The following is a 20431-nucleotide window of genomic DNA, read 5'->3' as shown; positions in this document are numbered from 1 at the left end:
GGCATGTTTACATTAAAACTTTAGAATGTTAGGTTTGTTTGTCCATTGATATATTTCTTGGATTGAAAATTTGTTAATATTGAATTGTATTTTAACTTAAAATTGTTTGGTTTGAAATTATCAAAGTTGATTATACACTAGTAATTGCATATTATTTGTGTAATATATGTTCTTTCCCACTTTTAAAACGTCTTAAAATGTGTGCAACTGTTTGTTTTGTTGGGAAATATTAGTAAAATTTTGTAAGCCAATAACTATTACTTTCTCAAGCTTTGATCAAGTTGGAGGATTTGTGTTTAAAACCAAGCATATTAGTTTTTATTGTTGAAAGTTTCATTAGATAGATTTACATCATAAAAGTGGTTTTAAAGCTCGTTTTACAAATTAATTTTGTAAGGTTTAGATAACCTTAAATTTCACTTATTAAGATGATATCAAAGTTATATGAAACTTTTCATGATAATATGTGTTGTTGAACCTATTTTATCATGCGTTACATGAGAAAGGTGTTAGAGATTTCAAATCGACTATAAATAAAATAAATATATATATAAATAAAAGTATGTGTAAAACTCACTAGTTAGTTTATAGGATAAATTAAACTTAAAGTTTACTTTTTAAAATTCAAGCTCGTTTGATTCAAATAATAAGAAAACATGTATCTACTATGCATAAAAAATTTGAAATGCATACAAAAACAGGATAAAATAATTATGAAAAATAAAAAAAAAAACAAAGTTGTGCTAACTCGAGAACATTTAGGAAAATTTTCACATATTTTTGATACATAACCATGCGCTTAAATGTATTTGTATGATTTCTAAATTATTATAACTACCAAAGAATATTATTTGTATATAAGTATTAACATTTAAATAGTATGGAAATCACATTTTATAACAATTTCTTTATACTAGCTATAATCCATTCGCTATAATAAGTGATGCATTCGCTATAATAAGTGATGCGGTGGCAGAATCTAAATAAAATAATATTTTTATAACATTTGTATTTATAATCAATATAGAAATTAGGTGTGATAACATTTTTATAATAAAAAATAAAATATTCTATATCATTTTAGTTATAACTAAATGCTAGTTGTAGCTAGAACCAATATAAAAAGTAATTTCTTGTGTTATTTTTTTTGTAAACACATAAATACAATATTCTCAAAACATTCTCTCTTATTTAAGGTTTTTTCTTAGAAACATTACAATCAAATTGTTGATTTTACTCATTTCCTCGTTGAACCTTTAGTTTTAAGTGATGTAACTGCGATTTTGAATTTAAAGTCGAAAATAATACATTTTAATTTTAATTTGTAGAACTAAAAGAAAAAGTTACCCAAATTTAAATGATTAAAAATATATTTAAGTGAAAAAAAGTATAAAGTTCTACACTCATCTTTTTTAAATAATTTATATATAATTATCAAATGAGTCTATTAAACTACGACCTTGAACAAGTTTGTTAAATATGAACTCTTTTAATTAGAAGGTTATCTGAATATGAATTAGTTAAGAATTTTCACGCTGTTGACCCAATACCTAACATTTGTGTAGCTTGTGAAAGCGCGGGAAAAGATGGGCAAAGGTGAAGAAAGAAAATTACTTTTATTTATTGCCAATCATTACTCCATCCTCCCTTTTACCGAAATATCCTTTTATCTTCTTTTTTTTCATTTTATGTTTTAATCAGTTTTCCAGATTGTGCTAAATTTGTAAACTAATTTTCAAAAATACTTTTTTTAAGTTAAATATGAATTTAATCCTTAAATGTAAAAATGAATTTTATTTCAAAATTTTGATATAATTTAGTCATTAAATATAACTTTTTAATCCATTTTTGTAAAAAAAATTAATATATTAAAAAGTATTTTAAACTAACATTTGAGTTTTATATTATTTATTAGGTTTCGGTTTAAATATCAATCTAAAACATAGTTTAATATATAAAAAAAATTACACGATTGAGTTAAAATTTTATATTAATTTATTTTTAAAATTTAGATACAAAATGCATCAAAACTTAAGACAATAGTAAATTTTAATTTCACAATAAAGTTGAAGCTCGAACCTAAATTTTTTAACACATTTAAGAAAATACTTTTAGTAAGCTCATTGTAAGATACGAAAACGGGATACGAAGCCCAGCCCAAACGGCAAACTCAGCCCAACTTATGTATCTCCAAGTCCAGTCCAAAGAAAGTTCATATGTATGTGTTTTTTTTTTCGTAATTTGAAAGTCGAAATATCCTGAAATAAAAACAGAATTTGTAGTATTACCTCATATATTTTGGATTTAGATAAGGTTATGAAATAATATCTTGGGACTGGTTCTAGCCAAAGAACTCCAATGGCTACTCCACTGTCTACCGTTGTGGATGTGTACTTCACAGACACCAAAAGAACAAGATTGAGCGTCACAAACCCTTGTAGGCAAAAAGGCATTAGAAAATGTTTCATACACTGCTCCACTTCAAATTCTACTCCAGAGGCTCCTCCCACACCAGCTTCAGACAGCAAGAAGAAGAGCACTTCCTTATCCGACCAACTCGCACCCCTTGCCAACAAAACCCTATCCACTGTCGCAGGAGACCAATCCTATGCCTTTTCTAAGGGAAAATCCACTTGGGTCAACCCCACCAAAGCAAAGCGCAATGTGTTGTCCTCTGAGAGACAGAAGCGCGCTACTTACTCGTACAGTCCACAGTTGAAAGATTTGAAACGCTTTGTTCAAAAACTGAATGAGTGTGGTTCGTCTGAAGATGAATTCTTGCCTTCTTTGGAGGATATTCCACGCCCTCTTACTAGAGAAAACGTGTTGTTGATACTCAACACCTTGAAGCCATGGCAAAAGACTCGTCTTTTTCTGAATTGGATCAAGACCCAGAATTTGCTTCCCATGGAAACCATCTTCTACAATGTCACAATGAAGTCTTTGAGATTTGGGAAACAGTTTGCGCTGATAGAAGAACTTGCACACCAGATGATCGACACTGGGGTTCCGCTGGATAACATCACTTACTCCACCATCATCTCGTGTGCCAAGAAGTGTAACCTCTTTCACAAGGCTGTGCAGTGGTTTGAGATGATGTACAAGACTGGTTTGATGCCTGATGAGGTAACTTACTCTGCTATTTTAGATGTTTATGCTAGGTTAGGCAAGGTTGAAGAGGTGATAAGTTTGTATGAGAGAGGTAGAGCGAGTGGGTGGAAGCCTGATCCCATCACATTCTCTGTGCTGGGGAAGATGTTTGGGGAGGCTGGGGACTATGATGGCATTAGATATGTGTTTCAGGAGATGGAGTCTGTTGGGGTGCAGCCTAATTTGGTTGTGTATAATACCTTGCTGGAGGCAATGGGAAAGGCTGGCAAGCCTGGGTTCGCAAGGGGCCTGTTTGAAGAAATGATTGAGTCAGGGGTTGTACCGAACGAGAAGACTCTGACGGCGGTTATTAAGATATATGGAAAGGCCAGGTGGTCTAGAGATGCTTTGGAGTTGTGGCAACGAATGAAGGAAAATGACTGGCCTATGGATTTTATCTTGTATAATACATTGCTGAACATGTGTGCAGATGTTGGACTGGTGGAGGAAGCTGAAACTTTGTTCAGGGACATGAAGCAGTCTGCACATTGCAAGCCAGACAGTTGGAGTTACACGGCAATGCTCAACATATACGGGAGTCAAGGAGATGTCGACAAGGCAATGAAATTGTTTGAAGAGATGAGCAAGTCGGGTGTTGAACTCAATGTGATGGGGTTTACTTGTTTGATTCAGTGCTTGGGAAGGGCTATGGAATTTGATGATTTGGTAAGAGTTTTTTATTCTTCAGTTGAGAGGGGAATTAAGCCAGATGATAGGCTATGTGGTTGCTTGCTATCTGTTGTATCTCTTTCTCAGGGTAACAAGGATGAGGAAAAAGTCCTTGCTTGCTTGCAGCAAGCTAACCCAAAATTGGTTGCCTTTATTCAATTGATTGAAGATGAAAAAACTAGTTTTGAGACTGTCAAGGAAGAGTTCAAGGGTATCATGAACAGCGCAGTGGTTGAAGTGAGAAGACCCTTCTGTAACTGCTTGATTGACATATGTAGAAACAAAGATCTTCTAGAGAGAGCCCATGAGCTACTCTACTTGGGAACCTTGTATGGATTATACCCAAGTTTGCACCACAAAACTGATGAGGAATGGTGCTTGGACGTTAGATCTTTATCAGTTGGTGCAGCACTAACAGCACTTGAAGAGTGGATGTGGACGCTCACCAAAATTGTTAAGCGGGAGGAGACACTGCCAGAGTTATTCCTTGCCCAAACTGGTACTGGTGCTCATAAGTTTGCCCAAGGGCTCCATATTTCTTTTTCCTCTCATTTGAGGAAGCTAGCTGTGCCCTTTAGGCAGAGTGAAGAAAAAGTTGGCTGTTTCAGTGCAACTAGAGAGGATTTAATCTCTTGGGTGCAATCGAACTCCACGGCAGCTGCTACAGCTACATAGATGATGGTAGCTCAAGTGACATTCACGTTGCACGATATGGCTAAAACATAATACAATGATACTTTCATGTCTACTTATCATCACTTGAAAGGCCAAGATATGAAGTCTTGAAGGCAGAGATGGGATGTATAATCTTCCGCTCATTTCTTAGAATGTATACACATCCTGAAATTTACTATTCTTTTTGTTTCCCTTCATTTTATATAACCCACCTTCAAGTTTGGGGAAGAGGCTGGATACATGCTACAATGAATCTGTCATTATGAAAATTGTTTACAGTCCTGTCTCCCATACTAAATTGCACTCATTACAATAGAATGCTGGAAATTCTAACTAGGCATATTCGAAGTTGAGATAATCTGTAGTGACATTTTCGTTGTATTAGATTTTATTCATTACAATTATTTAGTTTATTTATAAAAAAATGCTATAAATTCATCTTTAAAAGTTATGGATGGATGAGATGTATTCACTTGACTATCTCATGTCAAATCCTCTGTTAGACTAAAATTGTCCTGATCCGAAGGTCAAGGAGTCTCTTAAGAAAAATAGAGGAATACTTTGTGCTTAATTCTTTACTAAAGACTCCTACAACAACTTTCTAAAAATTGGACACGGCACTTTCTAAATATTACTAACGTCTGTTGACTCCTCTATATCTTTCTTAACCAATATATGCTTCACACTCATTGAACTTTTTGGTCTGGAGAGAAATAGTTGCTGAATTTCTTACACTGCTATCATCCTCCCCCATGGTGAACAGAAAAAAAAAATGCATCAACTGAGAATTTACTTCTTTCACTCTTTCAATTAGATGTTTTAATATAATATTTCTTTTTCTTGTATATGTATGTATGTATATACTTCACTAATTTGCTTCAACATACAAAAATTTCACTCAAGTTATTTCTTATCTTTATTGATGTTAGAATTCGTCATGTTTGCTTCCGAAAGAACCTTTACATGCTGAATTTTGTACACATATGCTGAAATACCGGACGAGTAATCCTTGAAACAACCGAATTTTTCGCCTTTAATTTACGAATGGCCATTTCCATTCTGCATTGTTTAATGCATTGCATTAGCCCCTAATTGAGAATAATCATTTTAATTGGCAACGGTGGAAATCCACTCTCCGTTACAGATCGTCATTTCTGACTAAGGACTGACTGGTCGAGTTCAATCAATACAATTGTATCCCCACCCATATATACCCATTTTCTTGGCTATCAGAAAGAAAAGAAGAATGAAAACTAATGGAAAGTGTCTTGGCTATCAAAATTTCTATAATTTATCATCTATACAGCTGCAAAAAAACGGGGGAGAGAGAATCGAGCTGCCAATGGAAAAAGAAGCAGCGGCTTCGCTTCTTTTTTTTAACTCATCAACAGAATTCACAAGGTCCATCTGCAATGCCTGTTCTTAGCTCATACCATTGCATTTAGCTTTCCTTAATTTTGGACAGAGCTATAACGGTAGCTTTTTGCCAGTTAAATCTGAGATTCCTCAGTTGATAATTTTTAATGTCGCAAGATCGCGAAAAACACACCCAGACCAATGACAAATGGACCTGCTTTGAAACTTCAGCACTGGCTTCATGGCACACACAGGTGCAAAAATGTCATCACATGTATAAGCCAACAAGTTGAAGGTCTCGTTGTCTCACGGATATTTTCCTGACGATTTCCAGATTCTCCCTTCAAGTGATATTACCATGACAGTAACATCATCGTGATACTTCCTCCGATCTCCTTGTGGTATATCAAGCAATTCATGAAAATCCATTCCTGCCACAAATCAATCCAAAATAACCTATAAATGGGGATTGTGTAGGCATAAGAATTGGCAAGTCAAAAGTTTCTACTAGAAATGAACATATTCCTTGCATCAATTATTTTCTTGTTTTAGCCACATTTATTGCATAATCTCCAACCCGGGCAGGTTGAAAAAAGAAAAAGACCCCACCAGCATTAAACGTATTTCATAATAAGTTTTATCCAAATTACAAGAAGGGTATTCTCTAAAATAGCAGATAGACACGACAAGCGTCCTGAATTTAGAAGGCTGTTCACTAAAATAATGGTTTTTTTGAAATTGGCTATATCAAACTCAGATTGCGCAAATAATTTAGGAGTCCACAGAAGTGATGGGATTTTAATGAAAGTCAAATATAAGACTATCAAAGAACTGCCACCTTTCTAAAGAAGGACAATTACGAAGTAGGTGTTGTGCAAAACTACGAACTTTTAAAGCAGATGAGTAGTAGGCATTCTAAGAAAGGAAAATATAAACAATCTCCCACTAAGACAACACATTTCTCTGAGGAACATAACATTTTAACAGAAAAGGTTGAGAACAAGAGGTAATAAATAATAATTAATTAACTCCAACACCAAATATTTGTCTGGGTTCAGATCCTTCAAACTGAACACTCTGCAAGGCATGGTGTTTTACTTCTTAAAATTTGTCATCGTCATTAAAATTTAGCATGACCATACAGGACATGGCAAAAAGATTTTAATTTACACACGAAAAAATAATTACTAATTAATACTCCACATTTGTGTCACTCGATAAATTGCACATTTAACATGTTGAGCAAGACTGCAAAACAAGAAAGAGTCAGAAGATTCATTTACCGGCTTTCTTAGCTGCACGGAGAAGCACCTCTTCTATTAAATGTTGGGCTGGATCTCCTTCAGGAAATTTTTCCATGAAGCTCTCAACATGAGAAACCACTTCTTCATTGTTTAGATATTGATATAAACCATCAGATGAAAGGATCAGGAACTGATCTCTCTGGCATAATCTGTGGTGACGTAGTGAAGGAGAGCATGAAATATACGGAGCAGCGCCAATATATTCATTTCGAAACATCTCTAGTACAGCATCATTTAACTTCGGCTATGGAAAAAATCAATTCAGACAGTCATGTCAGAATACATTTATATTAAATATGAGAAGTATGTAGCAACCCTAAATAAGAAAAACAAGACGACTTATAATTTATCACGTAGATGTGCATCAACATGAGCAGCAGTATCACGAGCACAACAAATGTGGGTTTCATTACAACAATTGGCTACCAAAAATGGGCTTCTTACTTGGAAAACCAACATGGTCTAATGTTGGTACCAACATTGCTCATCAGATGCTTTAGTACAATATTGAATTAGCAGTGTCAGCATGGCTACCAACAATTGGCTTTATTCTTTGGCTTATCATTCTATCAAATAGGAGTATATTGCGAGACTTAGGTCTATACGTGTGCTGGGTATAATTAATGTAACCTCTTTGGCTTAGAGAGAAAAGGAAAGCGATCAATTCTCCTATGGCAACAATTCAACGCACCATATATTGTTGGACACTACAATTTACATCCTATACAGTTCATAAAGTCTCATAAACTTACATAACCTTTTTAAAGAAAAAATTTGAAAAAAAAAATCTCAATTAACATGACAAGTTTTGAAATTTGCTGTCTCATTGAGATACATTCTTCTATTCTACAAAATAACTCATATAGTGGAAATTTTTGGCATTCCAAAAATCTACAATTAAAATACAAAAAGATCATAACCAATCAGATGTGAGTGCTAGTAAATAGAGTTAAAAGCACACATCAGAGAATCTATGGATACAAATATGCTCATGACTTCAAGCATCTATTTAGAGACTCGTTTATCTGTGCATATGTACTACTAACAAAGCTTACGTTCGTATAAGTGAAAGCATCAGGTGAGGAGAGTTAATTTTGACCATATGGAGAGCCATAATATATTCCTAAGCACGCAAACACAACGATTATCTACTAAGGTAGATGAATAATAAATATTCGTCGGTATTAAAAAAATAACAGGGTAAATCATCACCCCGTCCATGATGCACGAACTATAAAAAAACAGCATATATTATTTTCCTCCCGATGGAAGTAGAAAATGGTCCATAAGCACACATAAAACATTGTATTAATAAAACAAAGCATTTTCCAGACACCTGTTTCAAAAATCCAGCCCCAAATGCTCTGGTGACCTTCAGGCGACCTTTGACTCTGTCATTGACTATACATTGGGTATCATCAGGATGCTCGTTTTTAATCCTAATGATTTCCTGCAAAACAACAAGCACCACTTTTCAGCCAACTCTTAAGCATATCACAAAATGACTAAAGAAAAGGGGGGGAAATATCAATAAATGCAACCATTAACAAAAGAATACCTTCTAGTATGTTCAAGAACAACAAAAAATCAAACTTCGTGAACATGCAATAACTACTTAATACTGCATGTTACCAAATCTAGAACTTACTTCTTCAATGCTGGTGCTGTGGTCAGTAGAGAGTTGCAACGCCGCCAACCTCATTTGTTGAGCATTTTCACTTTGACCCAAACCCAATGACTCCTCAACTATGCTCTCAGCACCGGACTCAACACCTCCCTTGCTTCCCGATTCAACAGTAGAATCGACATCCTTTGGTTCATAGTGTGCAACAATAGCCCTACTATCCCCAACATTCATCACATACACATCCTCATCCCTCATCAACACAACCAACAAACACGAACCCATCAAAGCAAGCTCCGGATTCGTATCCAGAAGCTTATCCGTCATATCCAAATACGCAACCTCCGAGACTTGAAGTGCCCGAGACAACGCACTCAAAACAAGACCATGATCCACAGGACCCACCTTCCGCTTCCTCCCAGAGGGCTTCTCCTTTTCCTTCTCCTCATTACCCAAATTCCACCCTCTCCTTTCACCCTCCTTCTGCTTCGATAACCCCTGCTTCAACTTCGACAGCAACAGCCACCTCCTACTCACAGCAGACCCCGCATTGGCGTTGTTAACGCTCAACGCATCGTCCACTGAAAACGCAAACCTATCCGAACCAGAAAGGTCGAGTCCGTCCTCAGCGAGAAGCTCCCACAGTTTACGCCGTTTACTCTGCGTTCCTTCCACCACGGGATTACTCTCTTGCGGCAGCGGTTGTTCGTCTTCCAGCTCCCAGAACAAGCCTTGTAGCTCGCTGTGAACGGCACGGTAGAGGTGCCCCATCAGAAACTCCGGCGCGTCTGGGCCATTGAAACCGTCGTAAATCCCAACATACAACCACCCTTGCTCCTCCGACACCACCACATGGACGCGATCCTCCCCAGCCTTTCCCAACGCCCACTGCACATTGCCCTCAGCGCCCCTCGCCTCCGCCGCCGCCGCCTCCTTCTTCTCCGGCACCGGCACCACCCACGGCCTCTTCATCTCCGTAGCGTTCCGATTGAACGCCTTCCGGAATCCCGAAATCACCTTCTTCTTCCTGCTCTTCTTTCCGTAGAGCCCGCTGAGCGGCGCAGAGAAGGGAACGTCGCCGCCGCCGCCTTCGGCGGCGGGTAGAGGACCGGAGACGGCGTTGGCTTCGATTGGACCGGAGAGGAAGAAGCCGCTGACCTGGAAGGGCTCGCCGCCTCGGGGAACGGGCTGGAGCGGGAGCGCGGTAAACGAAGCCGTGCTTTCGAAGCCATTGACGATATTGCCCTTGGTGGTAGCTCCGACGCAATCGAGGGTGTCTTCGTCAAAGTGAATGACCGTGGTGGGGAGAGAGCTGTTGGCGCTGACGGAGGCCCCGGAAATGGCTTTGAAGCCGGTTTCATGGGATTCGGGTCGGGTTCGAGGGTCATGAGTGGGAGAGAAGCGGAGGGAGGTGGAGGGGCTGAGGAAGCGATCGGAGTGAGTAGGTGAGAGGAAGCGAGCGGAGGATCTGACGTAACAGAAGGAGTGCCCTAGGGTTTCGTCCAATGGGTCCGTGGCCTTGAATAGGACATGGTGGTCGGCCGGTTGGTTCCTCCCGTAGCACCAACAGAGGGTTGAAACTCCACTTCCCATCACATTTCCCTTCTCATTCACCTCTACTCTTTCTTCTTTCCCCACCCACCAATCCAACTCCAACAAATCAATCAATAATTAAATAAACAACAATAACCAAATGAGGAAGCTCAGTGAGGAAGAGCCCAGAGGGAAGAAACACCAAAATTTAAAGAAGATATTATTATTATAATAATATTTTATGTTTTTCATTTCGAAATGGGAGGAGAGACAGAAGCCCTTTTATATGAGTAGAAAAATGGAAGATCTTTTGTCCTTTCTGCGCCTTTTTCAAATGTTTTTTCTTCTGTTTGCGTGTCAAGTTGTTGCCTTCGGTCTCATGTGAGTTGACGGTTAAGCTCATAAACATAGCTGTGTTCTTCTGCCCTTAATAATAATAATAATAATATCATCAATTACACTTCTTACGGTTATCTCATTTTTTATTTCTCTACACTCCCAATTTCTTTTTCTTCTTTTTAAGTCGTTTCAGATTACTCAATTAATTTATGTCTCTCAAACAGCGTTAAACACTTCAAACGGAACATTCAGGCACTACAAAAATACTAGTCAAACCTTTTATCAGGAAACGGTGTTATTTTCTCTGAGTAGAAGAAGTTCAAAGTGAATAAAAGAAACGGTAGACGATGGTGGATGAAGAAGGGTTTGCGTGTTGCCCTTAATATATTAGTTTTAGGGTTTTGGTGGGAATTTTTTCTTTCACAAAAGTGGGATTGGCTTCAACTTTCAAGGCAACTTTCAAATCAGATCAAGGCCTCTTTTTAAACCAAACCACTTCCTTCCCGTTTCGTTAACTAAACACTTCTAATAGGCCAATATTATGTCCTCATGCAAGCTTTTTATTAGTCGTTTAATACATTATAAAAATTAATGAAAATAATTAATATTTCTGATCTTATAAGAGAATCGGTTAATAAAAGAACCAACCCTTTTAGTAATAATAATGGAACCGGTGAGATTTTAATTGAATAATCTGACACATGCTCCTTCTCAAAACTCAACTATTGTTCTAATTCTTGTGGTTCAAACCATGTGCCCATGTTTCTTAATTACATTTCTTTAATTTACTTTGTAAGAAATATTACAATCGGACCAAATAAAAAACATATATTTTTAATCCCATGTCTTGTTAGTCTTATTTTTAAATTAAATTTCATGTTTGGCAAACATCATCCCTGTATTTTAATTATTAAAAACAGCACCAGTTATCAAAACAAGACGTTGATTTCAATTCTAAAATAATCGCAATAATTTCATAAAATATTATTGTACATAGAGTTTACCCCAATGTGGGCATTGTATAAGACTGAAGGAACCAAGAAGCACGAGTTCCAGAAACAGTTTTGTGAGATATCTGCATCACAGAGTCGTTAAGGAAAACAATTATTGGTTTTTTTAGTGTGATACGAAAAAAATAAACAGCAAAATAAAGTTAATTAAAAAGAAACAATCAATAATTTGACTTCAAAAATGTCCCAATCCTTATGGGGTTGATTAAAAAAGTGTAAATACGTGTGTTTATACATCACTTTCATGCTGCAACGACAAATTTCTGATGCCGTATCGATCATGCAACATTTACAAAGAAAATATATAGACATATGTGATGAAGTCATTGTATTAGCTATTGAATTTTTAAACATGTCAAAGGTAGACTGAACACTGTTATGACTATTTCTCCCTTCTCAATACTGCATTCCGTTATATATAAAGCAATTTATTCTCGTCATTTAACGTGTTGAATTTAAAATAATTTGACTGTTTTCATATTTTAATGTTTTTAAATCATTGTTTTCAGACCTTATTCATAGTTCTATTCAAACCTTGTTATTAGTATTTCTTTTTTTTCGATTTATTATTATTATTATTATTATTATTATACGTTGCGTGGTTAATGACTTCAACTTGGCAATTAATCACGTTTTGAAGTTGGCGTGGATGAATTAATACACTAAGATGCAACATGCAAATTGATTTACGAAGAAATCTACGTTGACTCGGTTATGAAGTTGTTTGTAGATTATTTTTTTATAAATAGTTGTAGGCACCAAAAGGCTTACTCTTGTTTTAAGCATTTGTCGTTATTTTCTGTAAAAGGGATTATAGAATAGAAAATAAATTAAACGATGAACATGGCAAGAAGATTCAAAATTGAAATGTTGCATTGCAAGGGTTTATATAATCCACACGAGAGGTTGACCAAACTGAATAATTGAATCACCAAATTATTAATTCAACAGGTACTACTAGAATTGGTAAACTTAATCGAAGAAATTGGTGAAGAAAACGAAATTAATTTTTGGGAGTAGCATGCACTGTAGAAATGACGTGAAGAAAAACTTTCTTTTTTAAGTTGAGAAAGGTTGGTAACGGTGAAGCGTGTTGTTTTATATGCGCGTAAGGTAGTATTTTTTTATTGGATATTCAAATACTGGAATCGTGAATTAAACTACCCAAGTCGTATAGTTGGTAAATATTTGAATTACTTGAACACGTTAAGATTCAATCTATGTCTGTAAAGTTAAAAAATACTTTTTAATTAGGAAGAGGCTGACTTTCATGTTATTTAACATTAAAACGTATTAGAGCGTATTAAATGTTAATTTTGAACATCTTTATTGTTGAAAAGATTGATGATAGATCCAGATTTTTCAACTTGACAAAATTTTCTTATGCAATACAAGAAGAAACGGCTAACCTGTGTTAAATATATATGTAATTTTAGATTTTTAACTTTTAAGGCAAAAATTAGGATTTGTATTTGTACAGACGTTATTATATTTTTATCACCAAATTTTAAAAATAAATTAAGATAATCATTTTAATTTAATTATGTCCTTCTTTTTATATATTAAAGTTTCTTATTTAATATTAAAACGGGATAATATTAAACTATGTAAATAACTCAAATACAATGGTGTAAAGACCTCAAATACTAACATAAAATACATTTGATATGTCAAAAAAATAATTGAATTAAAAGAATTATATTTTTTTAAGTTTGGGAACTAAAATGTATCAACTAAGGATGTCAATTTTACCCGCGGATATGGGTATCCGCATGTAAAATCCGTGGCGGGTAGTTAAATTTAATTAAAAATAAAATAAAATTATATTTTATTAGGTTAAATTTAATTTATATTTAATTTAATTTATATTAAATTATATATTTTTTTGTAATTTTATTTAAAATTTATTTTAAAAATGTATTAAAATATATTTTTTTTGCGGGTATTTTTTAATTGGACACCCGCGCGGGTAGCGGGTACAATTTTATCCGACAGGTCGGGTTGCGGGTAGGCACTACTCGTGCCCGACCTGCCCCGTTGTCATCCCTAGTATCAATTTCCTAACAGAGACAAATTTTAATTTTTTTATTAAAATACAACAACTAAAAACATATTTAACCCAAATTGAAAAAAAAAACCACATTTTTAAATAGAGTTTATTTCAAACATAATTTAAATGAAAATAAAAAATGTAAGAACTTAGAAAATAAAATATTGGAGTTGATAGATGTTTTAAATAATGAGACCGAGTATGATAAAATTAAAATAATTTGATAATATAAATAGAATTTTTTAAACTCGTTTCACTATCTAAAACACACATCTTCTCACTAAAAACTCTTTCTCTTGAGTTCTCTACCTTTTTTCTATGAGTTATAACTCCTGAGTCATCTCTTAGACAATTAAAAGGTACCTAAACGACCATGACAACGAGATCTACGTTTCTATCCGATCAGTTTCTTCAATATAGCAGATAAGTTTTGACTATTTTTCTCTTTTTCGTTCTTAATTATGATCATGCTTAATGATCTCTTGTCGCATGTGAGTTGTAATATCTTTTCCTAGTTTCTTGTTGATCAGAGGTTCTAAAGACTTTCTTTGATCTTCATTCGGTGTTTTGTATGTGTTGCTAGAATTCCTTGAGTTCTAAGCAAGGGTTCGACGTTTATAAAACTATGTTGCTTCAGTGTAAGGTAAAGGAAGCTAATGTTTGTTTTTAAATTGAATTATAATGTATGAAATTGGAATTGTGAGTATGTATGTTGTTGCATATATGGTTGACTATCTATGAAATGCCTATTTTGATGTTAACTGTGTTTGATTGAAAATAATGAATGAATGAAGCTTGATCCCCCGTATGATTTTGTGTGAACTGGAGAAATTGTGTGAAAGTAATTGGTATGATGACAATGGTGTGAATCTTGGTTATAATGCAAAAAGAAAAGGCATAAGTACACTTATAAGTCCATTGGTAGTCTAAATTAGAGGTATGAGAGGTGACGTTCTGAAATCTTAGTCTAAAGTTATAAATTGTGGTTTATGACAGTTTATATGGTCCTTAGTAACTTATTTATAATGAGAATTAATTGATATGTAGTGTAAGATGGAATTATAGTCATTATAGTGTCTTTGCAATGTTTATTCAAAGGTAGTTTAAATGTTTTGATAAGTGAAAATCTAAAGGAAACAAGTCTTATGTAAAATTGAATGTTTAGAGTTGTCTTTAGGTGATTTAAAATTGTTTTGAACTTTAAGAATGGTAGGAATATGATGCAAGAGTGTTTGGTGGTTGATAGTGGAGTTTAGTTTAGTTAGGAGTTAGTTTTAAGGGTTTTGACTAGTGAAATTTCAAATTAGAGGGTCTGAGGTATAAATGATGGTTTGAGGTTTGTCCTAAAGTCATTTATGACTTGTTTCTACCTTTGGTTGATTGAAATTGTGGTTAGAAGGAGTAGAAATGAATTTGGGTAGTTTAGGAAAGTTGATTTGGTTTGAAGAGGTAATTTTAAGTTAGAGTGGTGTTTTATGAGGTTTCTTAGTGTCAAGAGGGTCTTAGAGATTAGTTGAGATGGTGTAGGAAGTGCCCAAAGTCATAGAAATAAAGTTTCAAGTTCTAATATGACGTTAAGCGCCACTTCCCAATGTCGTTGGTGCTGCGGTACAAGACATGGTGATGGATCTATAGGTGGTGTAGAGGTACAATACGTGGTTGTGAGGTGGTGGAGGTTAGGTGGTTGTTCATGTAGCTGAAGTTTGTTTCTCACTTTGTTTTGTTTGATATGTGTTATTCTATGTAGGTGTTGAAGTTTTGTCAGTGGTTTGTGGTTTACATTGGTTTTGGTTGGTCATTGTATGTGGAGGTGGATGGTATTCTACCAATTTAGTGCTTAGTTGGTGGTTATGTCCGATGATCTACTCCTTGTTCTGTATTGGGTTCTTCTTTCTTGTGTGCTTTGTTGGTTCATGATCGTTGTGTGTAATTAAGTTTTGTGTTATGATTATTAATATATTCACTATATTACAAGTATATACTTAAAAAACCATTTTTTTAATTATGGTTATTAATAGATTCACTATATTACAAGTATATACTTTAAAATCATTTTTTTTATTATGAATAAAAATGAAATGTAATTCTCAAATTTGATAGAAATTTGGCTAACTATGATACACGGATAAGATAAGATACGTATCAAATACGTTAATATGTTTATTTTGAAAATAATAAAATACAATATTTTATATATACATATACAAAAATTCTTTAAACACATCATAAATACGTAATTGTTATTGTATCACTCCAAATTAAAATCATATGTCAGACCCATAAAAATTTAGTGGAGTACATGTGTAAGCGAAAGGGGTGTTTTTCAGAAAGTGGAAGAGATGTGTGTGATGCAGATTGGACGAACGGTTTTGACGGTAGGAGTAAAACTTAAACTTTCAAATTTTCGTGTCATTTCTCTGCATGCACCATTCATCTTCAACCTTCTGAATCTCCTCCTTCTCTCTACCATCTCCACCTTCTCTCTAAGAAAATCTCATCTTTTCTTCTTCCGATCACCTCTCAAGCACCGTTTGAACGCTCGGTCATGTTAGTTTCTAAGAAGTGTTATTCCATTCGGACTTATGCTATGATGAGAAAGTGTGATCTTATTTTAGTTGAATATATTGATGATGAAGTATAAGAGAATTTGAAATGTGATGTGAATGAAATAGTTTGGTTATGAAATAGTATCCCAAGGAGGAATATCTCAGAAAGTGGTTATTGATTGGTAAAGTATGAATGTGGGCAAAGCTTAGCGGGCGTTTATCCTGATATTTCGTGATTACTCATTCTCACGTAGAGAGGAGTAAGTCATGTGTGGGAATGACAGGAGGTCCTAGTCCATAAGGTTAACTTGGACGAAACGGATTAACCTCGGGTGGCAGTTGTTGAGGGTATCCCAGTTACTACATCACCCGGGTGCACAAACGTCGTAGCTACATAGGATTCATACAGTCTGGACAGTCCGAGTCAAGTGGTCGGTCTTTGCATGCCATGATGTATGAATTATGATTTGGTTGTTGTTTGATTTAATCACGATCATTGTATGTTTTATTGAATCAATTAAATTACATAAGCTTACCCTATTTATTATCTTGTCTGTGTTGTACGTTCAGTTGTTTGTCCTGTTGCAATGATCATCCGTGTGGATGTGAGCAGAAGGAGAAGAGTTGCTAGAAGAAGCACTGAAAGAGGTGGAAGTGAAGGCCGAACCTTAGGAACGTTCAGTTAGTTGTTGGCCTCTTCTTTTGTAGGACCGTTCGTTATAAGTTTATTTTGTAAACCGATCGGTCTAGTTATAGCCATTTTACAGTTTTAAATTCTGTAATATTTTGTAAGGTCGTTCGACAATAACTGTGTTTCCAATCTTTTGTAAAACTGATCTGTCATATTATTAATATGTGATTATTCTTCTATATGGTTTATATTATATTTTGAGATGTTACATCATACATATTAAACATTGTTAAAATAAAAATATATAAATTATTATCATTATAAAAGTTTTATTATTTTATAGATTAAATACTTTATTGACAAGTATAAGGAAAATATCATAAAATATTCAATACAGATATATGTTCGACATGAAGATATAATCCAAATTGAAGTATCAGTGAATTATGGATGACTAATAACTACAAGTAAAAAGAATTATGAAAATTAATAGAATAACTAAATATTTTAAAAAATGAAATATAAAGCATTGTTATATCAATATTTGGTTTCCTTTTATTTTTTAAATGAGGAATATATCAACAAGTTGCTAATGAAATGGTAATTATAACACTGAAAAATAATCTTAAATAATGACAAATTTTAGTGACTTAAAAAATTACTCAATATGAATTTAAATATCAATTTATAAACTATAAATTATTGGTAATTAAAGTAATTTTTATTATGAAGAAAAAATTAGAATATTTCTAAATTAGTAACTAAAATAATTTTTATTATAAATTAATATTTAAATTGGTCATTAATATTAGCCATAAAGGTTTTAATTATTAATTTTTTTTAATTAAAATTTAGTTTTTAAATTAGTTTCTAAACATATTTTTAATGACTAAAATTGATTATTATTTAGAAATTTTGTGTAGTGTTATTAGATATTATATAAAAGAAATATTAGTTTTAAGTCGTGATACTAATAATATAAAAGAAAAAGTGCCCCAAGTTATGGTAATAATAGTAATTAATAATTAAAATAAAAAGAGGTGAGACATGATAAGAAAAATGGAGGGCGGTGATTGAATGGGGATGAGAGAGTATTGGTCAAAAGTTGGACTCTGAACCCTTTTTGTCTGAATCCTAATTTGATTTGGTTTCATCTTATCTTTTGTTTTTGTTTGGTAACATATCTTCATAATTTACTAATTATTATAGAAAGTGGTGGGGATACCTTTTCCACTTGGTCAAAGAATAATCCACTTTAAACCAATTATTACTAATTAATTCAAACAATAATCAAATCTTAATCACCAGTAATACTACTTCCTCGTCTTTTTAATACAACCGTACTTTATAATACACTTTCAACATATCAATAAAAATAAATAAGTCAATGTATTTTACTGAATATTTAGAACAATATTGTTAAGGTATTATATTTATTTTTAAAATTTTCTTTTCATTTTTAATTAATAAAAAACAAAAATTTGATAGTTCATAGAAGTTGGTAGCATTTTGTAAAAGTAATTATTTTTTCTTAACCTCTTTTAAATCAGATTTTACCTTAAGGATATAATAATTTACCAGTAGAGCGAGAAAGAGAGATTAAAAAAAGACAAAAAGGAAAATAATAAACAAGTGAAATGCGAAAGGCGGGAAATGCAGCTGGGACCGAATGAGCATCTTTATGAACATATCCAAGTTGTTAAGTCTTGTCATCATACCTTGTTTTTAAAAATTCAAATACCTTCTTTTTAAAAATAGTTTAATTTTAAAATTATGAAAAAAATAGTAACTATGTTTTTAATATCAATAAAATAATTATATCTTAATTCGGTTCTCTATGACAAAATATGTTTGTAATGTTTAAAAACTAATAATTATTTTTTGCCTTATATATTATGTGACACTTTATTAAGTGTGGTTATTTGTTCAACGAAAAGTCAAGTAATTATTGTAAAGGTTGTCCATTCTAATGCCACTAACATACCTAAAAAAACATAAATTATCTTTTAAAACATGTAAAATAATGTTATTCATTTATTGTAAAATATATGCTAGGACCAAAATTATAAATAAAATTTATATATTTTATAGAGCTTATAAATATTTTACATCTAATTCACGTCTAAGGTTACATTGGATATTTCTGTTTCTTTATTAACAGCTATAAAATATAGCAACATATGTGAAAAAAAGAAAAAAAAATATATTACACATTATTATTAGAAATGGTAATCTACTCCGAATTAGTTAATTCGCACTAGAATTTGATAGAGAAAAAATGAGTTAGCCGAATGTAAGATTAAGGATGAATTTGTAATAATTTGGAGACTACAACATCATAAGAAATTGACATATATCTCTCAACAAAAGCCATTAATATAGATTGTACCAGAGTGTTTTTTTGTTGTTGAAGTAACTCAATGTGGCTGGTTATCGTAAGAGGTGGGTCCATGAAAAATGAATAAGACGAGACATAGAATATTATATATTAGTCAACGACGTTTGACAGAAGCTCTGAACTGTAGGTCCACTGTTTCTCACTATGGTACCTACATTTATGCCAAATAAACTATTACCATCTTTCCATAAAAATAAACCCTTTGACATTTATCAATAACCTACAAAAGGGTTCAAGCTGAAACCCATTTCAAATTTAAAACACTTCAAAGTAATAGTCTTTCAGACATGTTTTGAAATATTTGAACACTGTTTACATAATCTTGTTTAAAACAAAAAGAGAAGATGCAGTCTCCTATGTTTATAATTTATGAGATAAAAACTATTTATCCGAACTGAAAAAAAAATAAAAATAAATAAAATTAGAACATGTAAAGGTGCATGGCATGGTTGAAAAAAACAGAAGATTACATGGTTTGACTTGGTTCCGCCAATGTGAAGTTACGTGCCGTCGAGGAATGGGGTTCCACACTATGATATTATTGACCACTGATTTTTCGCCAACCCCCAAAACATATTTGTTAAATGGACAAATGTTATTTAATACTATTTTACTACCATTTGATAAGTTTTATAAAATAAATTTAATTTTTTATATTAAACAAAGAGTAAATAGTAGTAAGAAATAGTATCAAATGATTGTAAAAAAAATTGTGGTATCAAAATAGCAGTGTCCTTGTTAAAATCATATTATTTAATTTCATTTGAAACTGAGATTTGTTTCTCCATAAAGTTAGTGAATCTGTGTGGTGTGGAAGGGACTTAATTTGACAATATGTACAAATGACTAATATGGTATTAGCAGAAATTCAGTGTATTTTTGGTATTTGTATGAACTCAACTGAAATAAATCACAATGACGTTCCAAAGTAGACAAGACGTGCTTGCCGAAAAAGAAAGTAGACAAGATGAATGAATGAATGATGGTGTATGACATAGCTTTGAAAATAGACTTACAATGCACCAGATCCAATGACAATCATTAAACACGGAAAAATAATTCAGAATTTAAATTAATGCTCCTCCCATACTTTATATTTTAATATATATGTTTTAGGTAGTCGGGTTTATTATGTTTTCAAAAATT

At 33.3% G+C, this 20431-nt stretch overlaps 2 protein-coding genes across 2 annotated transcripts; one reads left to right on the top strand and one right to left on the bottom strand.

Moving 5' to 3' along the window:
* The first annotated feature begins 2296 nt into the window (after positions 1–2296).
* On the top strand, positions 2297–4898 carry LOC108337780 (pentatricopeptide repeat-containing protein At5g46580, chloroplastic). Its single transcript, XM_017574411.2, has one exon. The coding sequence runs from the start codon at positions 2359–2361 to the stop codon at positions 4492–4494; it is 2136 nt and encodes a 711-aa protein (XP_017429900.1). The 5' UTR covers positions 2297–2358; the 3' UTR covers positions 4495–4898.
* A 688-nt stretch (positions 4899–5586) lies between these two features.
* LOC108320406 (protein phosphatase 2C 29) lies at positions 5587–10556 on the bottom strand. Its single transcript, XM_017551821.2, has 4 exons — positions 8803–10556; positions 8491–8604; positions 7134–7398; positions 5587–6281 (listed from the first exon to the last, which is right to left on the bottom strand). The coding sequence occupies exons 1-4, from the start codon at positions 10369–10371 to the stop codon at positions 6157–6159; spliced, it is 2073 nt and encodes a 690-aa protein (XP_017407310.1). The 5' UTR covers positions 10372–10556; the 3' UTR covers positions 5587–6156.
* Positions 10557–20431: the final 9875 nt, after the last annotated feature.

Source organism: Vigna angularis, chromosome 1 (genome assembly GCF_016808095.1).
Source record: "Vigna angularis cultivar LongXiaoDou No.4 chromosome 1, ASM1680809v1, whole genome shotgun sequence".
Classification (NCBI taxonomy): domain Eukaryota; kingdom Viridiplantae; phylum Streptophyta; class Magnoliopsida; order Fabales; family Fabaceae; genus Vigna; species Vigna angularis.
This window is presented reverse-complemented; position numbering and strand designations above follow the sequence as displayed.